A 14563-nucleotide genomic window follows, 5' to 3' on the forward strand; every position below is an offset into this window, starting at 1 on the left:
CCCAGCCTGCTGCCGCCTCCAGGCCTCTCTGTCAGCCGCTGCGCTCCTGCCTGTCTGTCCAGTTCCAGGGCGAAGGCTGCCCCTCCTGCGTACCCCTCCCCCCACATGACGGTTCCTCCTTCGGAGCCATTCATTCTTAGATGTATCCCATGGCACAGTCCCGACGTGGCCGGGGCGTGGCTTACTTCGCTACCAGCCTGGGACAACTTGGATTTGGACGACATTTGTAGATGCCCTGGCCCCCACCCAGCACGGCTGCCCAGAGCCACCCCGAAAGCTCTATGTGGATGGCGGCGAGGGCGGAGGAGGGATGGCCACCATCAGGGTCTCGGGAGCAGAGGAGGGGAACGGTGCCAGCAGCCCTTACCTGATGATGGTGGGGAAGAGCTCAGCGGAGTAGACGTAGGAGATGGTAAATCCGGCAGCTGTGGCGAACTTCCCCACGATGGCCAGCACGGTGGCCACTACAGGCAGGTCTGGTGAAGGAGGCTGGTCAGCCACACGGAGGGCAGACAGCCCATCCCCTGGGCCCTGCTCCCTGCCCCACGCACCCAAACACTTAACCCCGGGGAAGCCCTCGCTCCAGAAAGAGATGCCATGGGCCTCTGGCCACAGGTGAGGGAGGGTGGGGGGGGCCAGGGGAGAGCCAGTGCAGGTACCTGCTGGGACGAAGATGGTGCTGATACACATGAGGCCACCCAGAACCAGAGTCCCCATCTGGCTCCACCTGCGGCCGAACCACTGCATCATGAAGATGCTGGAGTAGCGGGCGGGCACCTCCACGGCCCCGAAGATCAGCTGCGTCAGGTAGATGTCCAGGCCAAAGTCCCCCACTTGGAGGCTCAGGCCAAAGTACCCCAGACTGTCCACAAACCTACAAAGTATCCAAGGGTCCCTGTCACTTCTGGGTGATGAGACACCATCACACTCAGAGAAGGGGCCTGACTTGGCCAGAAGTCCCCGTCAGGGAGACTTCTGCCGTCGCTGGCTATGCCTTGGGCAGGGATGTTGCTACTGTTATGAATCGTAATGTACATATCTGATATGCAGGATGGTCTTAGGCGACCCCTGTGAAAGGGTCGTTCGACCGCCAAAGGGGTCGCGACCCACAGGTTGAGAACCGCTGGGCTAGACAGACAGGGAGCAGCCCATCCCAGCCAGAGAGCCACTGTCCCACATCCCTCTGTCACACACCAGGGAGGGCATGGCCCAGTGCCCTCACCAGACGGCAAAGAGAATCAGGGTCACCTTCCGGAGCTGGGGGTGTCTGAACAGATCCAGGGCGTTCCCCGAGGGGCCTGTCTTCTCTGGGGCCAGCTGGGGGGAAGATGCCGTGTGAGGCCGGCAGAAGGGTCTGTGGGTCAGATCAGGGGCAGGGCCCGGCCGTGAGTACCTGGCTCAGCAGCTCTGGGGAGAGTTTCCGCCGGTTGACTGAGGCCGCCTTCTGGATGGCTTGTTTAGCCTCCTCGACCCTCCCCCGGGCCAGGAGCCAGCGGGCAGATTCTGGCAGAGCCCTGCAGGTCAGGAACGGGTGTGAGTGTGGGGCACGAAGTCCTAGAGCCCCCCAGTACCCCAGAGCCTCCCTGGCCGTTCCAGTGCACACTGAACCCCATACCCTGGGCAGGCCCCTCTCCCAGACGTGTCCCTGAGCGGCCCATGGGAGGAACGCGAGCCTATACTCTAAGCCCGTGGAGCACGGCTGAGCGAGGGTGCTTGCTCTGGGAAGCACCTCCTCACCAGAAGTAGAAGAAGAGCAGCAGGACGGGTGCGGCGCCTGCGATCTGAAAGAGCCGCCAGTTACGGACGCCATAGGCAAGCCCGGCCAGGGCCATCTGCCCCACGGAGAAGCTGCACTGGGCCAGGACCACGGCCTGGGTCCTCCGCGAGGGCCCCACCCACTCTGCAACTGTGAACGGAGATGGAGACGCGGAGACTGGGCCAGGCCCTGCCCTCACACTCCCCATCTCCCCAGAAGCCACCCTGTCAGGGAAGGGGCCTCTGTCCCAGCCCAGGAAGCACAGGTGTGACCCTGTAGGTGTGGTCCCTGGCAAGGCCCCCTGAGGCAGTGTGGGGATGAGGCCAGTCCCCAGGGCCTCAGCCTGTGGCTCAGGCTGCAGGCCAGATACTCACGCAGGGTGACATTTGTCAAGGCGTAGCCAGAGACGGCTGTGGCCACAGCAAAGCGCAGGACCATGTAGAGTTCGAAGGTGGGCACAAACGCCGTGGCCAGGCCGATGATGGCGAAGAGCAGCAGCTGGATCAGGATGCTGGCTTTGCGACCAATCCTACGGGACAGAGGGGACAGGTCCAGGAGGGAATCTCTGAGGGGAGAGGGGAGAGGAAGACTCAGCCCTGCCCTGGGCTCTCTGTGTGTGGAGGATACAGGGTCCCACCCTGAGGCCCTTGTGCTGGTGCTAAGGTTCGCTAGGGAAGGGGTGGGCTAGGGAAGGGGTGGGCTAGCAGGTGTGACCCTGTAGGTGTGGTCCCTGGCAAGGCCCCCTGAGGCAGTGTGGGGATGAGGCCAGTCCCCAGGGCCTCAGCCTGTGGCTCAGGCTGCAGGCCAGATACTCACGCAGGGTGACATTTGTCAAGGCGTAGCCAGAGACGGCTGTGGCCACAGCAAAGCGCAGGACCATGTAGAGTTCGAAGGTGGGCACAAACGCCGTGGCCAGGCCGATGATGGCGAAGAGCAGCAGCTGGATCAGGATGCTGGCTTTGCGACCAATCCTACAGGACAGAGGGGACAGGTCCGGGAGGGAATCTCTGAGGGGAGGGGAGAGAGGGAGACTCAGCCCTGCCCTGGGCTCTCTGTGTGTAGAGGATACACGGTCCCACCCTGAGGCCCTTGTGCTGGTGCCTAAGGTTCGCTAGGGAAGGGGTGAGCGAGGGAAGGGGTGAGCGAGGGAAGGGATGGGCTAGGGAAGGGGTGGGTTAGGGAAGGGGTGAGCAAGGGAAGGGATGGGCTAGGGAAGGGGTGAGCTAGGGAAGGGGTGAGCGAGGGAAGGGGTGAGCGAGGGAAGGGGTGAGCGAGGGAAGGGGTGAGCGAGGGAAGGGGTGAGCGAGGGAAGGGGTGAGCGAGGGAAGGGGTGAGCGAGGGAAGGGATGGGCTTGGGAAGGGATGGGTTCGCCAAGGTTCTTACCAGTCACAGAGGGGCCCAAAGATGAGAGAGCGCCGAAGGAGCCCGGCCATGTACACTGACTGTGAGGTCTCCTTCAGGTGCTTCTGATCACAAACCAAGTCGAACTGAGGCAGACACAGGCAGATATGAGTCCAGGGGCAGCTGGGGACAAGTCCTTTATCATCTAGGCCGCCCACTACGGACGGCTCACGGCAGGTGCCCTCGGTTCCCAAACTGTGTGTCAGGGTACCCCCAGGAACATGAGTGTAGCATGATATTTAAACTAGTGAAGGAAAATACAGCAATACGTAACATCTGTCTGATATCACATAAACTACTAGCTCAGGATGGTTGTTTCAACACGAGATCACGCTATTTTCCTTTCAGTGGCTCATATCTATGGGAAGTTGTGTTTTTGGCCATTGCTGTGAGAAAAAGCAATTACCATGAGAAAATCTATGTGGATCCGAAAATGCAGGTGGCGGTGTTCAAGGATTGAGAAGGTGTGCCATTCCCAATAGGCCCAAACATCCTATTAGTAAGTAATTGTGTTTCTTTAAGAATGAAATAAAAACGTGTCCTTTTAATTTGTGTCTTAATTTTTAAAAACAGTTATTACATTTTTAGAACATAAATGCTCGAGTTGTTTGCAGGGTGATGTATTTCTTGGTATCTAGAGATGCCAAGAAAAATTACCAACATGCTAAGGATGCAGAGTTTGGGGACCTCTGACATAAGCACTCATTGGTGCTCCCCGACAAAGCGGGCCTCTTCCTCACAGCCAGGAAACCCCTGTGACACCCCGAGCTTCCCAAGTCCTCTCATCCAGAAGCAAAATCCCCCCCCCCCCAAGCTGTCCTCATTCACAGGCAGTCAGAATACTAAGGGGCGGGGGCGAGGTTAGGATGGAGGAGAGCCCGTCCACGCACACATGGTGGGGGAGGAGGTGGGGGCAATGCACCCGAGACACACAGAGAGAACCCGACAGACAGACAGACAGACTGGAACCCCCAGGAATAACATGCATGTCCATGTAACTCTGAACACATGTCTATTGAATGTGCCCACCCAGGAAGTCCATGTGATCACCCCTCACCCCACTGATGGGTGGGCCCCTTGGGGAGTTCTGTGCCCCCTGCACACAGCTTGACTCCACACACAAACGTCTTCTCAACTCCACCCTTCTGGTACCGGGGGGCCCAGCTCACACAGCAGCTCTTCCAGAAGCTCCCATTCCCTCATTAGGAGGAAGCAACTTCTAGCCTCCGAGCCCAGCACCCTTTCTCTCTGAGTGAGGAGCCAGGTCTTCCCCTGAGCATCAGGGGCAATCGCAGAAAGGAGCAGGGGGGCTCCCCCTCTGACTGTTCCCCACGGTTCATACTCAGGGGTCTTTGGTTGAATAAAACTCCAAGGACAGTCCTGCACAGGCTGTGGACAAGGGCGAGTGGTGGCTTCCAGCCACCTGGATGTTTGCCTGGGCATTTAGGATGGCGCTGTCTGGCTGCCTGGCAGAGTTCCTGAGCACGTGGGGAGGCAGGCACACCCCCCCAGCATCTGAGGCGGTGAAGGTGGAACCTGGGATGGGTGATGCTGGGGAGACGGGAGGCCAGTGAGGGGTGGGCTGGGCGAGCTGGGCGCGATCCAGAGGCGGGGGAGCTCCAGGGCTGTCTTCTCCCTCTGGGCGGGGTGAGGGGGGTGGCCAACGAAGACCGAAAAACACATCCTCGGGCGCCAGGGCTCTGGGCAGGTTTAGGGTCACATATTAAAGGGAGAGTTTGGGTAAAACACTCTCCTCTGAGCGCTTCTAAGAAAGAAATCTTTTACCCATTGGGGGAAAATAAATGTTGAATCTCTGGATTCCAGATTGCGTCCTCCATCTGAAGGTGAGAGCTGCGCTGATCCTCTCAGGCGTGCCTGCCCCCTCCGCCCCTGGTCCTGCTCCTGCAGGGCACTGGACAGCAGGAGCCGCGTGGGTCCCAGCTCCATGGCCAGTCCTTGATGCCACCCTGGCAAAGTCCCACCCCCACTCTGAGACCCATCCCGACATCTAGGAAGAAACGGCGTGGGCCAGGATGCTTGCCGAGGGATCCTCTTAATCAGAGGCGGCTGGAGTGGGGATCTTTCTGTTCTCTGCCTGGGTCCCTCCTCGAGAATGAACTGAGCAAGAACAATGACCTGTGCTCAACAGGACAAGTCCTAGAGTCACGGGGGTCCTCCAGCATCCCAGAGGTCGGCAGGAGGAGACCAGGAGAGAGAAGCTAACAGGTAGGAAGCCAAGGCAAGTGAGCAGAAAGGCAGATGAGCAGACAGGGAAAGAGATTAGCATTGGGAAAACACAGGAAGATGGGCGCGCAGATGTACACGCAGGCACGGCCTGAGAACACGGGAGGGAAAGGAATAAAGACAGAAAAGCAGGAGGGAACAGGAAGAAAGGCAGGCGATTGGGCAGACAGGCAGGACAGACAAAAGAACAGGCAAAAATGGACAGACAGATGGGCCGAGAGACCAGATAGAGGAAATGGATGGAGAGGTAGACGGGCCTAGAGGCAGAGGACAGAGAGAAAAACAGGGTAATTGGCAAAAAGACAAACAGGCATATCAATGGTTAACCATTCAGGCATAGGGGCAAGACAAAGGCAGCAACGCCAGTGACTGAGGGCAAAGCATAAGGCAGAGGAAGTGACAGACCCCAAACAAGTGGACAGCTAGCCCCAAAGGCAGCCTACCTCGTTCGTTAGGGACAGGGGCCTGTCTTCGGGATACTCCCAGCCCGCCTCGCAAGGCTGTGTCTCATTGAAGCGGTGGCTGAGGATGTCCTCCAGGCTGGCACCGTTGGGGGGCGGCCGGAACATGCGGCAGGGCTCGGGATTGCCCGCAGCATCCAGGGGCACGCTCAGGTTCAGCTGCTCGGCAGCACTCAGGTTCAAGGTGAGGTTCTTGACCCAGGCCACTGAGCAGTGGTGGGGCTCCTCCAGGGCCATGAAGACCTGGCCAAACATATAGAAGGCGGTCAGGAAGTTGGGGACACTCAGCAGCAGCAGCAGCTGCACCTGAAAGCGACCGAAGTCGCCTATTTCAGCCAAGACCTCGGAAAACTGAGCCATGTCTATTGGCCACCACGTCCTCAGCCTGAGGCGGGCAGAGAGCTATGCACCTTGGCCCAGGGTTCCCTGTTCCTCTTGGCTGTGATAACGGCGGCATTAATGTTTAACCCAGCCGCGCTCAGCTGCACCTTCACACCTCAGCTCCCTGTCAAGGATAGAGGATGATGAAAAAAATAGTCCACTTGGGCTTGCAGAATCAGAGGATGTTTTATTAGACACTGGAAACCTCCCAGGCCCAGCACGCAGGACAGAGCTTTACCCAAACATTATATAGTATACAGCGCCCCCCAGCCCCCGCCAACAGCCACATCCTAAACAACCCAAGCCCAGTTCAAACCCCTCATCACAATAGAATCCACATTCTGAGAGTAGTTGCGATACCCAAAGGGACACAGAAGTCCCTCTAGCAACCAGCCCACGCTAGCAGAGCAGGGTAAGTCAGGAGAGCTGCAAGGACCCAGCCTGCAGATTTATTACACCTGTCCATGGACCAACCTAGCCTCTTGACTCATGATCATCTCATCTTTCTCCTGTGGGTCCTGGTACTGGTGGTGTGTAACACCAGTCAATCCCAAGGCAGCACGGAGGTCAGGAGACCCACCAAGGGCATAAATGCTTTTCATTTTCAGCAATGAAGACAATTCAAGAATACAAAGCAATTACAGAGGAGCCAAGAGCTACATTTTGATCTCTAATCAAGGAATCAATCACAAACACAAGCCAAGATGAAAAACAAATGCAACTGCCCAGAGTAGCCCCAGCGATCGATCCTAGGCAAGCTCAGTGACAACCAAAGAGCACAGGACCAAGTCTCTCTATCACAGGCCTCAGCTGTGGGGCTAACAAAGGCATGACTTCAAAGAGGAATCTCCCAAAGATAAAGGCTCCCATCCTCCCATCTTTTACCCCCGGGGAGAAGTCTTACCAGATGAAAGACTCAGGTCTTGGAAGGAGTCTAGTTCAGTCATGGGCCCAATCCCCAGTAGGGGGCGTGCAGGAGGCAGCCGATCAATGATGCTCTCTCATCATTGACATTTCTATCTCTCTCTTTCCCTCTCTGAAATCAATAATATACATATATTGCCAAATAGCAAATAAGCAAATGAAAAGATGTTCAAGATTGTCATTAGGGAATTGCAAATTAAAAAGGGATACCATTACACACACATATGAGTACAGACAAATCTATATTCACTGGTGAGAATATAAAATGGTATAGCCACTTGGGAAGACAGCTGGTGACTTCTCATAAAACTAGACATACTCTTTCTTATTATACAGTCCACAACTGGGTTCCTTGATATTTACCCAAAAGAGATGAAAATTTATATCCACACAAAATGAATGTTCATTGCAGTTTTACCCATAACTGCCCAGACTTAGAAGCAACAAGTAGGTGAATGGATTAATAAACTGTGATACATCCAGACAGGGAACATTATTTAGTGCTAAAAAGAAATGGGCTAACAAGCCATGAAAAGACATGGAGAAACCTTAAACGCATATGATGAGGTGAAGGAAGTCATTCAGAAAAGGCTAAATACTGTATGATCTTAGCTATATGACATTCTGGAAAAGGCAAAAGTATGGAAACAGTAAAAAGATCACCAGTTGCCAGGAACTAGAGGGGAGAGAGGAATGAACAGGCAGAATACAGAGGATTTCAGGGCAGTGAAACTATTCTGTACGATACTGTAACGATGATACATGTTATTATATATTTGTCCAAATCCATTGAATGCACAACAGAAAGAGTGAATCTGGACTTTGAGTGATAGTAACTGATCAATGTAGGTTCATCGACTGCAATAAATGTACTAGTCTGGTGCAGGATGTTGATAGCGGGGAAGTTTGTGCACGTATGGATTCAGGGAGTAGATGGGAACTCTATACTTTCTGTTCCATTTTGCTATGAAACTAAAACTTCTCTATAAAATAAAGGGGTAGATGAGGTGGCCCAAAGAAAGGACCTGCAAACTGCTGCACTGAGCATCACCACTCTCTCTCGACAAGATCTGACCGTGTTAGAGAGAATGGCCAAGTGGAGGGGTGCTGCTCCTGCTGTGCCCCGTCCCCAAGACACCAGGGTCTCTTTTGAATAACCAGCACCCCCTCTCTGTTCCCCACAATAGTCAGAGTCCACTTTTATGACCTGTTTATCTTAAAAGCAAACTCAATCAACTCTGATACTGCCAATTCCAGGATTTGAGCTCTGGATGACCAAGACCCACAAGCAGTCCTATCATTGGTCAAAGGCCACCTTCCTGGAAGGGATTGTGCTCAGGGAGATTACTTCTCCAGGAGGTGGAGGAATAGAGGGGCCTAGAATCTTCTATGAAACCCCACCATTGCAATCTCAAAGCCAAATGGAGACAAGTTCAGCCCTGCTCTGAACTTCCCAAAAGGAACTCTCACGAGCTTGCATCAAGCATCTCTCCCCTGCCCACACCCACAAGTAGGATCAAGTCAGAAAAGATCAATAGACGGCGTTCTCTATCCCATTCTGCCAAACTTCTTTGGGTGGATCCTCTCTCTTTCCCCTTTGGGATTCCAGCTTTCCCATGTGTACAAAGATTCTGTAGGTCATATACATTGTTTAGAGTTTATGTGCACTTTCGCTTTTCTGCATTTGGAAGAAAAATTATAGTAGAGACTCTCTGACCCACTCCCCATTCCTCCCCACTCACCACCACTAAAGTAAAGATTCCTTACACCACCACAGACAATTTACTCTTTATTGATTAAAAATGAAGGAAACATGCAGCAAAATACAAAGTCAAAAAAAGGGTGGGGGTGAGTCAAATATTTTACATCTTCCATAATCTAGCACACGTCGTAAGGAGGAACCTCCATTTATTGATACACTATTATTCTATCCTCCAGATTATTAAATAGTATCAGCTGGCTCTAGGATTTGGTTCAAAACGTAAGCAAAAAACCCAAACAAATCCAATAGTCATTTAGAAACACCATACATTTCACAAACAGCATTGGCACAGGTTAACTTGTGCTAAAGTCAGTCCCTACCACAGGGAGTCCTGGGGACCTTGGGAAAAGCGTGTACCCCGAACCGCCCACCACTCCCAGAAGGGAGCGAGGTCTCTCACTAGGTCACGTGCTGTCCCACCTGGAAGTTTCTGTTCACTTATTTTCTCAGCATCACTGCGCGAGGCAGCAAAGGGAGTCCACCATACCGCATGCAGCCTGGTGACTCCTCGTTCCCAGCAGGGCAAACAATGAACTGGGAGCAAAGAGAAAGCCCCAGCCACTTCCACTGCCATGCTTGTCCCACTGCCGTCCAAAGGTAATGGCTGGCAGGAGACACTGACCAGGAGGATGGGCTTCCCCCGGCCTGGGCTTCAATCGCCTACAAACAGAAAGCCCCAACAGCGATGCCACACCCTTCGGACTCATAAACAAGTAGATGATGGGCTTATTGGACACCAAAACACAGACTCTAGGTAAGTTACTAGTCTCGCGCCAAAGAGGACACTATCTCTTTTTCAAACTTATTCCTACCTCCCTGTCTTTATTCCCTCTACCTGCCTCTAAAAAAAAATAAATACATTTTTTTAAAAAAGAAAGAAAAAGGTAAATATTTTCCCAGCAAGCTGATCAACCTTCTTTCCTCTCTCTAGGCTCAGCAGGCTCTCTCCCATTAACAATCCTGCTTGGACCATGGACTTTGGTGTCTGATCCGTAATCTCCTTTCTTCCCAACCTCCGTCTCAAACCCATCCTCTCTCCTACTCCCCAACATCCACCCCTTTCCCAACATGCCTTTGCATCCAGGGTAGGCTAAGAAAGCCCGTGACTAAAACTACAAGCTCCGGATGAAACAAGAACTGTGACAGGTCACCTGTAGGGAGAGCCTTGAGACACTCCGAGAAAACCAGGTAAAGCAATCTTGCTGTTCACAGACCAACAATGGACGTGCTGGAGCCGCTCCCTAAGAGGCAGCTCAGCTCTCCCCGCTTCCTGGGGCCAAAGCCTCTGTGTGTGTGGTGTAAGGCCAGATTGAGGATCCCTTACATATACAAAACACGTTAGGACTCTTTGCAATTAGACAAAGGCTGACTGTGAAACAGTAGGAAAAAAAAAATCAACCCCATTGATTATTCACAAATTGCATTATGAGTGCTCTTTTTTAAAACCTAAAGAATAATTTACATTATTTCTGTAGAAAATCAAATGAATACTGTCTGTCAGAAATCCTAAGTCACGGCACATGTGGTTTCACTCTCTGCCTTGGGCCCGGTTCAGTGCACCGCGGGGTGGACCCCCTCCGAAGGGTCAGTGCAGGCGAGGGGCGGAGGCAGGCCTCTCCAGCGCAGTGGTGTCTCCGTTATTGCTGCAGAAATCTCAGCCTTGCATTTCCTCGTGACTCGGAGGCCAGGCAAACTGATTTTCAGGGGAGGATTGAGGAGCAGTTTTCCTTCAATTTAATTTTTTAAATTCTGAAAATAAATAACTTCCACAATGATATGAGTTTTGATTTTTTTTTTCTGTCCAAAAACCACCGCTGGGAAAATTCACTTTAACAAGCCAATACTTGGTATTTTCTCTAAAAACTGTTCCAAGTTCCACTTTGAAGGATCCGATGGCTGAAGTTCGACTACAGTCAGATGTTTTGCACCAGCTGAAGTTAAGGCTAGCAACCCTTTCTGGAGGGAATAATGAAGAGGGTGCCTGAGAGCAGCTTCAGCAAAACGCTTAGAAACATCATCAACAAAACTCGAAGACAGTTTCGGCTGCCTCCATCTGAGGCTGTGCTTTTTCCTAACAAAGGTTGCTAGAATTCACATCAGATTAAAAAAAAAATCCCTAAATTAAATTCTCTGGGCTCCAGCTGGACAATCAACTTTTAATTGCTACTTCAGTGGGGTGAAGAGACATCCCAAGGTGCCCACATCCTGTCAGGTGTGGGAGAAGAGGCAGCACGAGGAAGCCCGACACAGCTGCTACTTTCCACCCAGCGCCATCAATGGAGTAAGGCAAGATGAGCTGAAAGATCTCCTCCCGGGCTGAGGCACGCGGGCCACGTCGCAGATGGAGGAAGATAGGAGACATGGAAGTTGACTAACGGAACTCTGTAAGGGGATGCTGGCCACTGGTGATCCAACTTTTCTTTCCCTGTGGGAAACGGGGGGGATGATGGCAGGACGAACATGAGGAAAGACCTCTAAAACTCCTAGCTGGGAAGTTTGTTGCTGGGTTCTTTGGCAGTAGTGGGTTTAGGCCACAGAAGTAACAGAGATACGCATGTGTGGAATCTTCTGAGGCCTCCTCGTCCAGGGCCGTGATTTAGCTGATACTGAGCTGGGCAAATCCTATTAGTTTACCATCATCCGGAATATCTGAGCCTTCGACACCAGATGCCTAAGAACCAAACAAAATGAGAAGCTGTGGCTATTTATAAACAAATCACAGGTAGCAATTAAAACTGATACGGGGATTGTGGGAATGCAGGCAGTAGGGGAGACGTCCCTGGGATAGAAGCAGAAGGCAGATGAAGGGATCTCTTCCAGAAGGGATGGGGCTTGAGTCAAATTAGCTCACAATCTCTCCTGAGCACAGTCAAGGGCCTGGGGTAGGAGGTTTCCTGGGAGGGCAGAGAAAGAGAGGGCCACTCAAAGGGAGACTTCAGCCCAGGACCTTGGGGGGTGGCTAAGTGAACACAATCCACGATATTTTAAAATTCTCATCACCCAGCCCTGGCCAGTGTGGCTCAGTTGGTTGAGCATTATCCTGGGCATTGAAAGGTCGCAGGTTCAATTCCCAGTCAGGGCACATGCCCAGGTTGAGGGCACCATCATCGGTCAGGGTGTGTGCAAGAGGCAGCTGATTGATGTTTCTCTCTCTCCTCTCTCACCCTTCCTCTCTCTAAAATCAATAAAAACATATTTAAATAAATAAATAAAAGTAAAATTCTCATCACCCAGAGAATATGGAAGCTGGTCTGCAGGGGCTACTGGTGTGTAAAAAGGAAGATGGTTTAATAAGGAGGAGGAGACGAATACCAGTTTGAAAGTGACAGATCGATTCGACTGCGGTTCTTCCACAATTTTCTGCAAATTAGCTGCCACTGTAATCAAGCAGAAAAGGTAATGAGCTTAGTCGATCCATTTTCAGCCATATTTTAAGAATTTAAATGGTAGTTTTTAATCTTCTATGTACAATTAAAATGGAAACAGAAAGTTTCATCACTCCCCAAAGGAAAGTATTTTTTAAACTCAACTCCAAGTAGCCCAAGTAAATCTCAAATCATTGTCAAATGAACTTTCTTTAAGATGCTGTATTAACTTAGGAAAGACATTCAGGTTAAATAGGAATGATTTGCCTATTCAAACTATGCCTGTGGCCTGTTTCTGTTCTGCCTGTGAGCTAAGAATGGTTTAAAAAAGAGAGCGACTGTACATGACCCACAAAGCCTAAACTATTACTGTCTGGCCCTTTACAGAAAACCTTTACTGATTTGCCCTACACATTGGTCTTTCCCGTCAGTAATGTGTACCTATGGCCTGACTGTGCATTATCTTACTGCCTGCTTTTTCTAGGACTAACTCTAAAGATTTCTGTTGCCCTAACTGGTTTGGCTCAGTGGATAGAGCATCGGCCTGTGGAATGAAAGGTCCCAGGTTCGATTCCAGTCAAGGGCATGTACCTTGGTTGCGGGCACATCCCCAGTAGTGGGTGCAGGAGGCAGCTGATCGATGTTTCTCTCTCATCGATGTTTCTAGCTCTCTATTCCTCTCCCTTCCTCTCTGTGAAAAATCAATAAAATATATATTAAAAAAAAAGATTTCTGTTTACCTCTTAGCTCCACAAGGGAATGGATTGGACATGGCCAAGCTTACTTTAACTTGTAATTTTTGTCATCACGTCTACCAGTCTCCCAGCGATCTGGGTGGGCTTTTCACTATCACCAAAGGTCACAAAGCAAACTCAGGAGTGACATTTTCTTTTTTTGTAAGGAACTGTGCCCAACACTTGTTATTTCAGCCAAGCCAGGGACCATTCCAAGAACCACTGATATGTGCTCAGTAGAATCAAAGCCTGGTTTTCTTGGTCCTAAGTACACAGACAGAGATGGGGGGCAGGGCAGAGCAGAGTGGAGTTACCTATGACTAAATCCCTTCCATCCACCAGGCCAGCAGAGATGAGTTCCTGAGAGACGCCCTCCGCGGTATCTGCAAGGACAAAGCAGAGGTGTTCCATTTCTTGTGCTGCATGTCACTGCTAACCCTCCGAGCAGGCGTTGGCACTGCCAGACTTCAGCTACTAAATCTACAGAACCAAGAAGGCAGGTGGAGGTCTTCCTCCCACACACGTAGGTTTAACCACTGGGATTATCTCAACTGAGGAATTCTCACAGGTCTAGCTGGAGGGCAAAAGCAATACAACCAGAGAGCAAATGTGAGCTCAAGGTAAAGATACTTGTCTCAATAATGGTGTCATTTCAGTGGGAGAGCACCTGCCAGGGATGCTGCTGAGGAAACGCCTGATCCAAGGGCAGCCCTGGCCCGTGCCGTATGAGCTCTGAGACATGATGGCAAACCTGCCATATCCCCAGGGCTAAAAAAAACAGTGACTTTTTTTTTCTCTCTCAATTAAATCTTGAAAAAATAAAATGCAATCTCTTGTTTTTGGGATCACACTCCCAACTTTTTGCTGAAATCTTTTATTATGATGATGATGGGCTTTTCTTCATAGCTAATTATGCTGGGTGCTGTAATCTGAGCAATTGTAATGAGAAACTAAAAAGATGAAGACAGAGTATCCCCCATTACCCTCACCCCCAACTGAGTCAGTGATGCTCCCTCCCAAGGGCTGAACCCTGAGCCCCTCAGAGGGGACATGCACACACTTGTGCAGACAACCAGCAATTTGAATTAGTTCTTAAGTATGTGACTCTGCTTGGTTTTTAAAAAGTAGAGCGACTACCCCTCTGTACATCTGCATCTACTCTCTTCTATAGTCAGTTGCTGATGATATAAGGCAGCAAGAAGATTAAGCATGGCACAAAGGACAGGTATCTGTTTGCTGCTGGCCACTCCCCAAATCTGAACACTGAGTAACGAAGGCAATAAGCCATGTTCCAGGGAGAAGTTCACGGCCAGAAACTGCACGACAGGCTCAATTTTAGCCTTGGGAGAGACGAGTCTGGAAGCCTCGTTTTTTTCTTCTTTATTGTCAGGAGGATAACCGTGTCCAGTGATAAGTGCAAGAACTTTGCCTCTGACAGATATGGGTTTGAATTCCAGCTACGCCTCTCCCCAGCCAAGTTACTTCACCTGTCTCTTGATTTCATCATCCATACAATGTGGGTAATCTTTATGTA

At 51.2% G+C, this 14563-nt stretch overlaps 2 protein-coding genes across 2 annotated transcripts in view; both read right to left on the bottom strand.

The window, feature by feature from the left end:
- The window catches only part of SLC22A13 (solute carrier family 22 (organic anion/urate transporter), member 13), an 8867-nt gene extending 2613 nt beyond the window's left edge, over positions 1–6254 (bottom strand). The window contains exons 1-8 of the mRNA XM_005882627.2: positions 5846–6254; positions 3141–3244; positions 2573–2727; positions 1738–1906; positions 1394–1514; positions 1223–1317; positions 660–874; positions 368–476 (exon numbers count right to left, since the gene is read on the bottom strand). Coding sequence (XP_005882689.1) covers positions 368–476; positions 660–874; positions 1223–1317; positions 1394–1514; positions 1738–1906; positions 2573–2727; positions 3141–3244; positions 5846–6223 — 1346 coding nt within the window. The 5' untranslated portion in view covers positions 6224–6254. The remainder of the gene's footprint in view (positions 1–367; positions 477–659; positions 875–1222; positions 1318–1393; positions 1515–1737; positions 1907–2572; positions 2728–3140; positions 3245–5845) is intronic.
- Positions 6255–8944: 2690 nt separating this feature from the next.
- The window catches only part of OXSR1 (oxidative stress responsive 1), a 69465-nt gene continuing 63846 nt past the window's right edge, over positions 8945–14563 (bottom strand). The window contains exons 16-18 of the mRNA XM_005882628.2: positions 13344–13412; positions 12243–12307; positions 8945–11601 (exon numbers count right to left, since the gene is read on the bottom strand). Of these exons, the coding sequence (XP_005882690.1) occupies positions 11527–11601; positions 12243–12307; positions 13344–13412 (209 nt within the window). The 3' untranslated portion in view covers positions 8945–11526. The remainder of the gene's footprint in view (positions 11602–12242; positions 12308–13343; positions 13413–14563) is intronic.

Source organism: Myotis brandtii, unplaced genomic scaffold (assembly GCF_000412655.1).
Source record: "Myotis brandtii unplaced genomic scaffold, ASM41265v1 scaffold731, whole genome shotgun sequence".
In the NCBI taxonomy this organism is placed as follows: domain Eukaryota; kingdom Metazoa; phylum Chordata; class Mammalia; order Chiroptera; family Vespertilionidae; genus Myotis; species Myotis brandtii.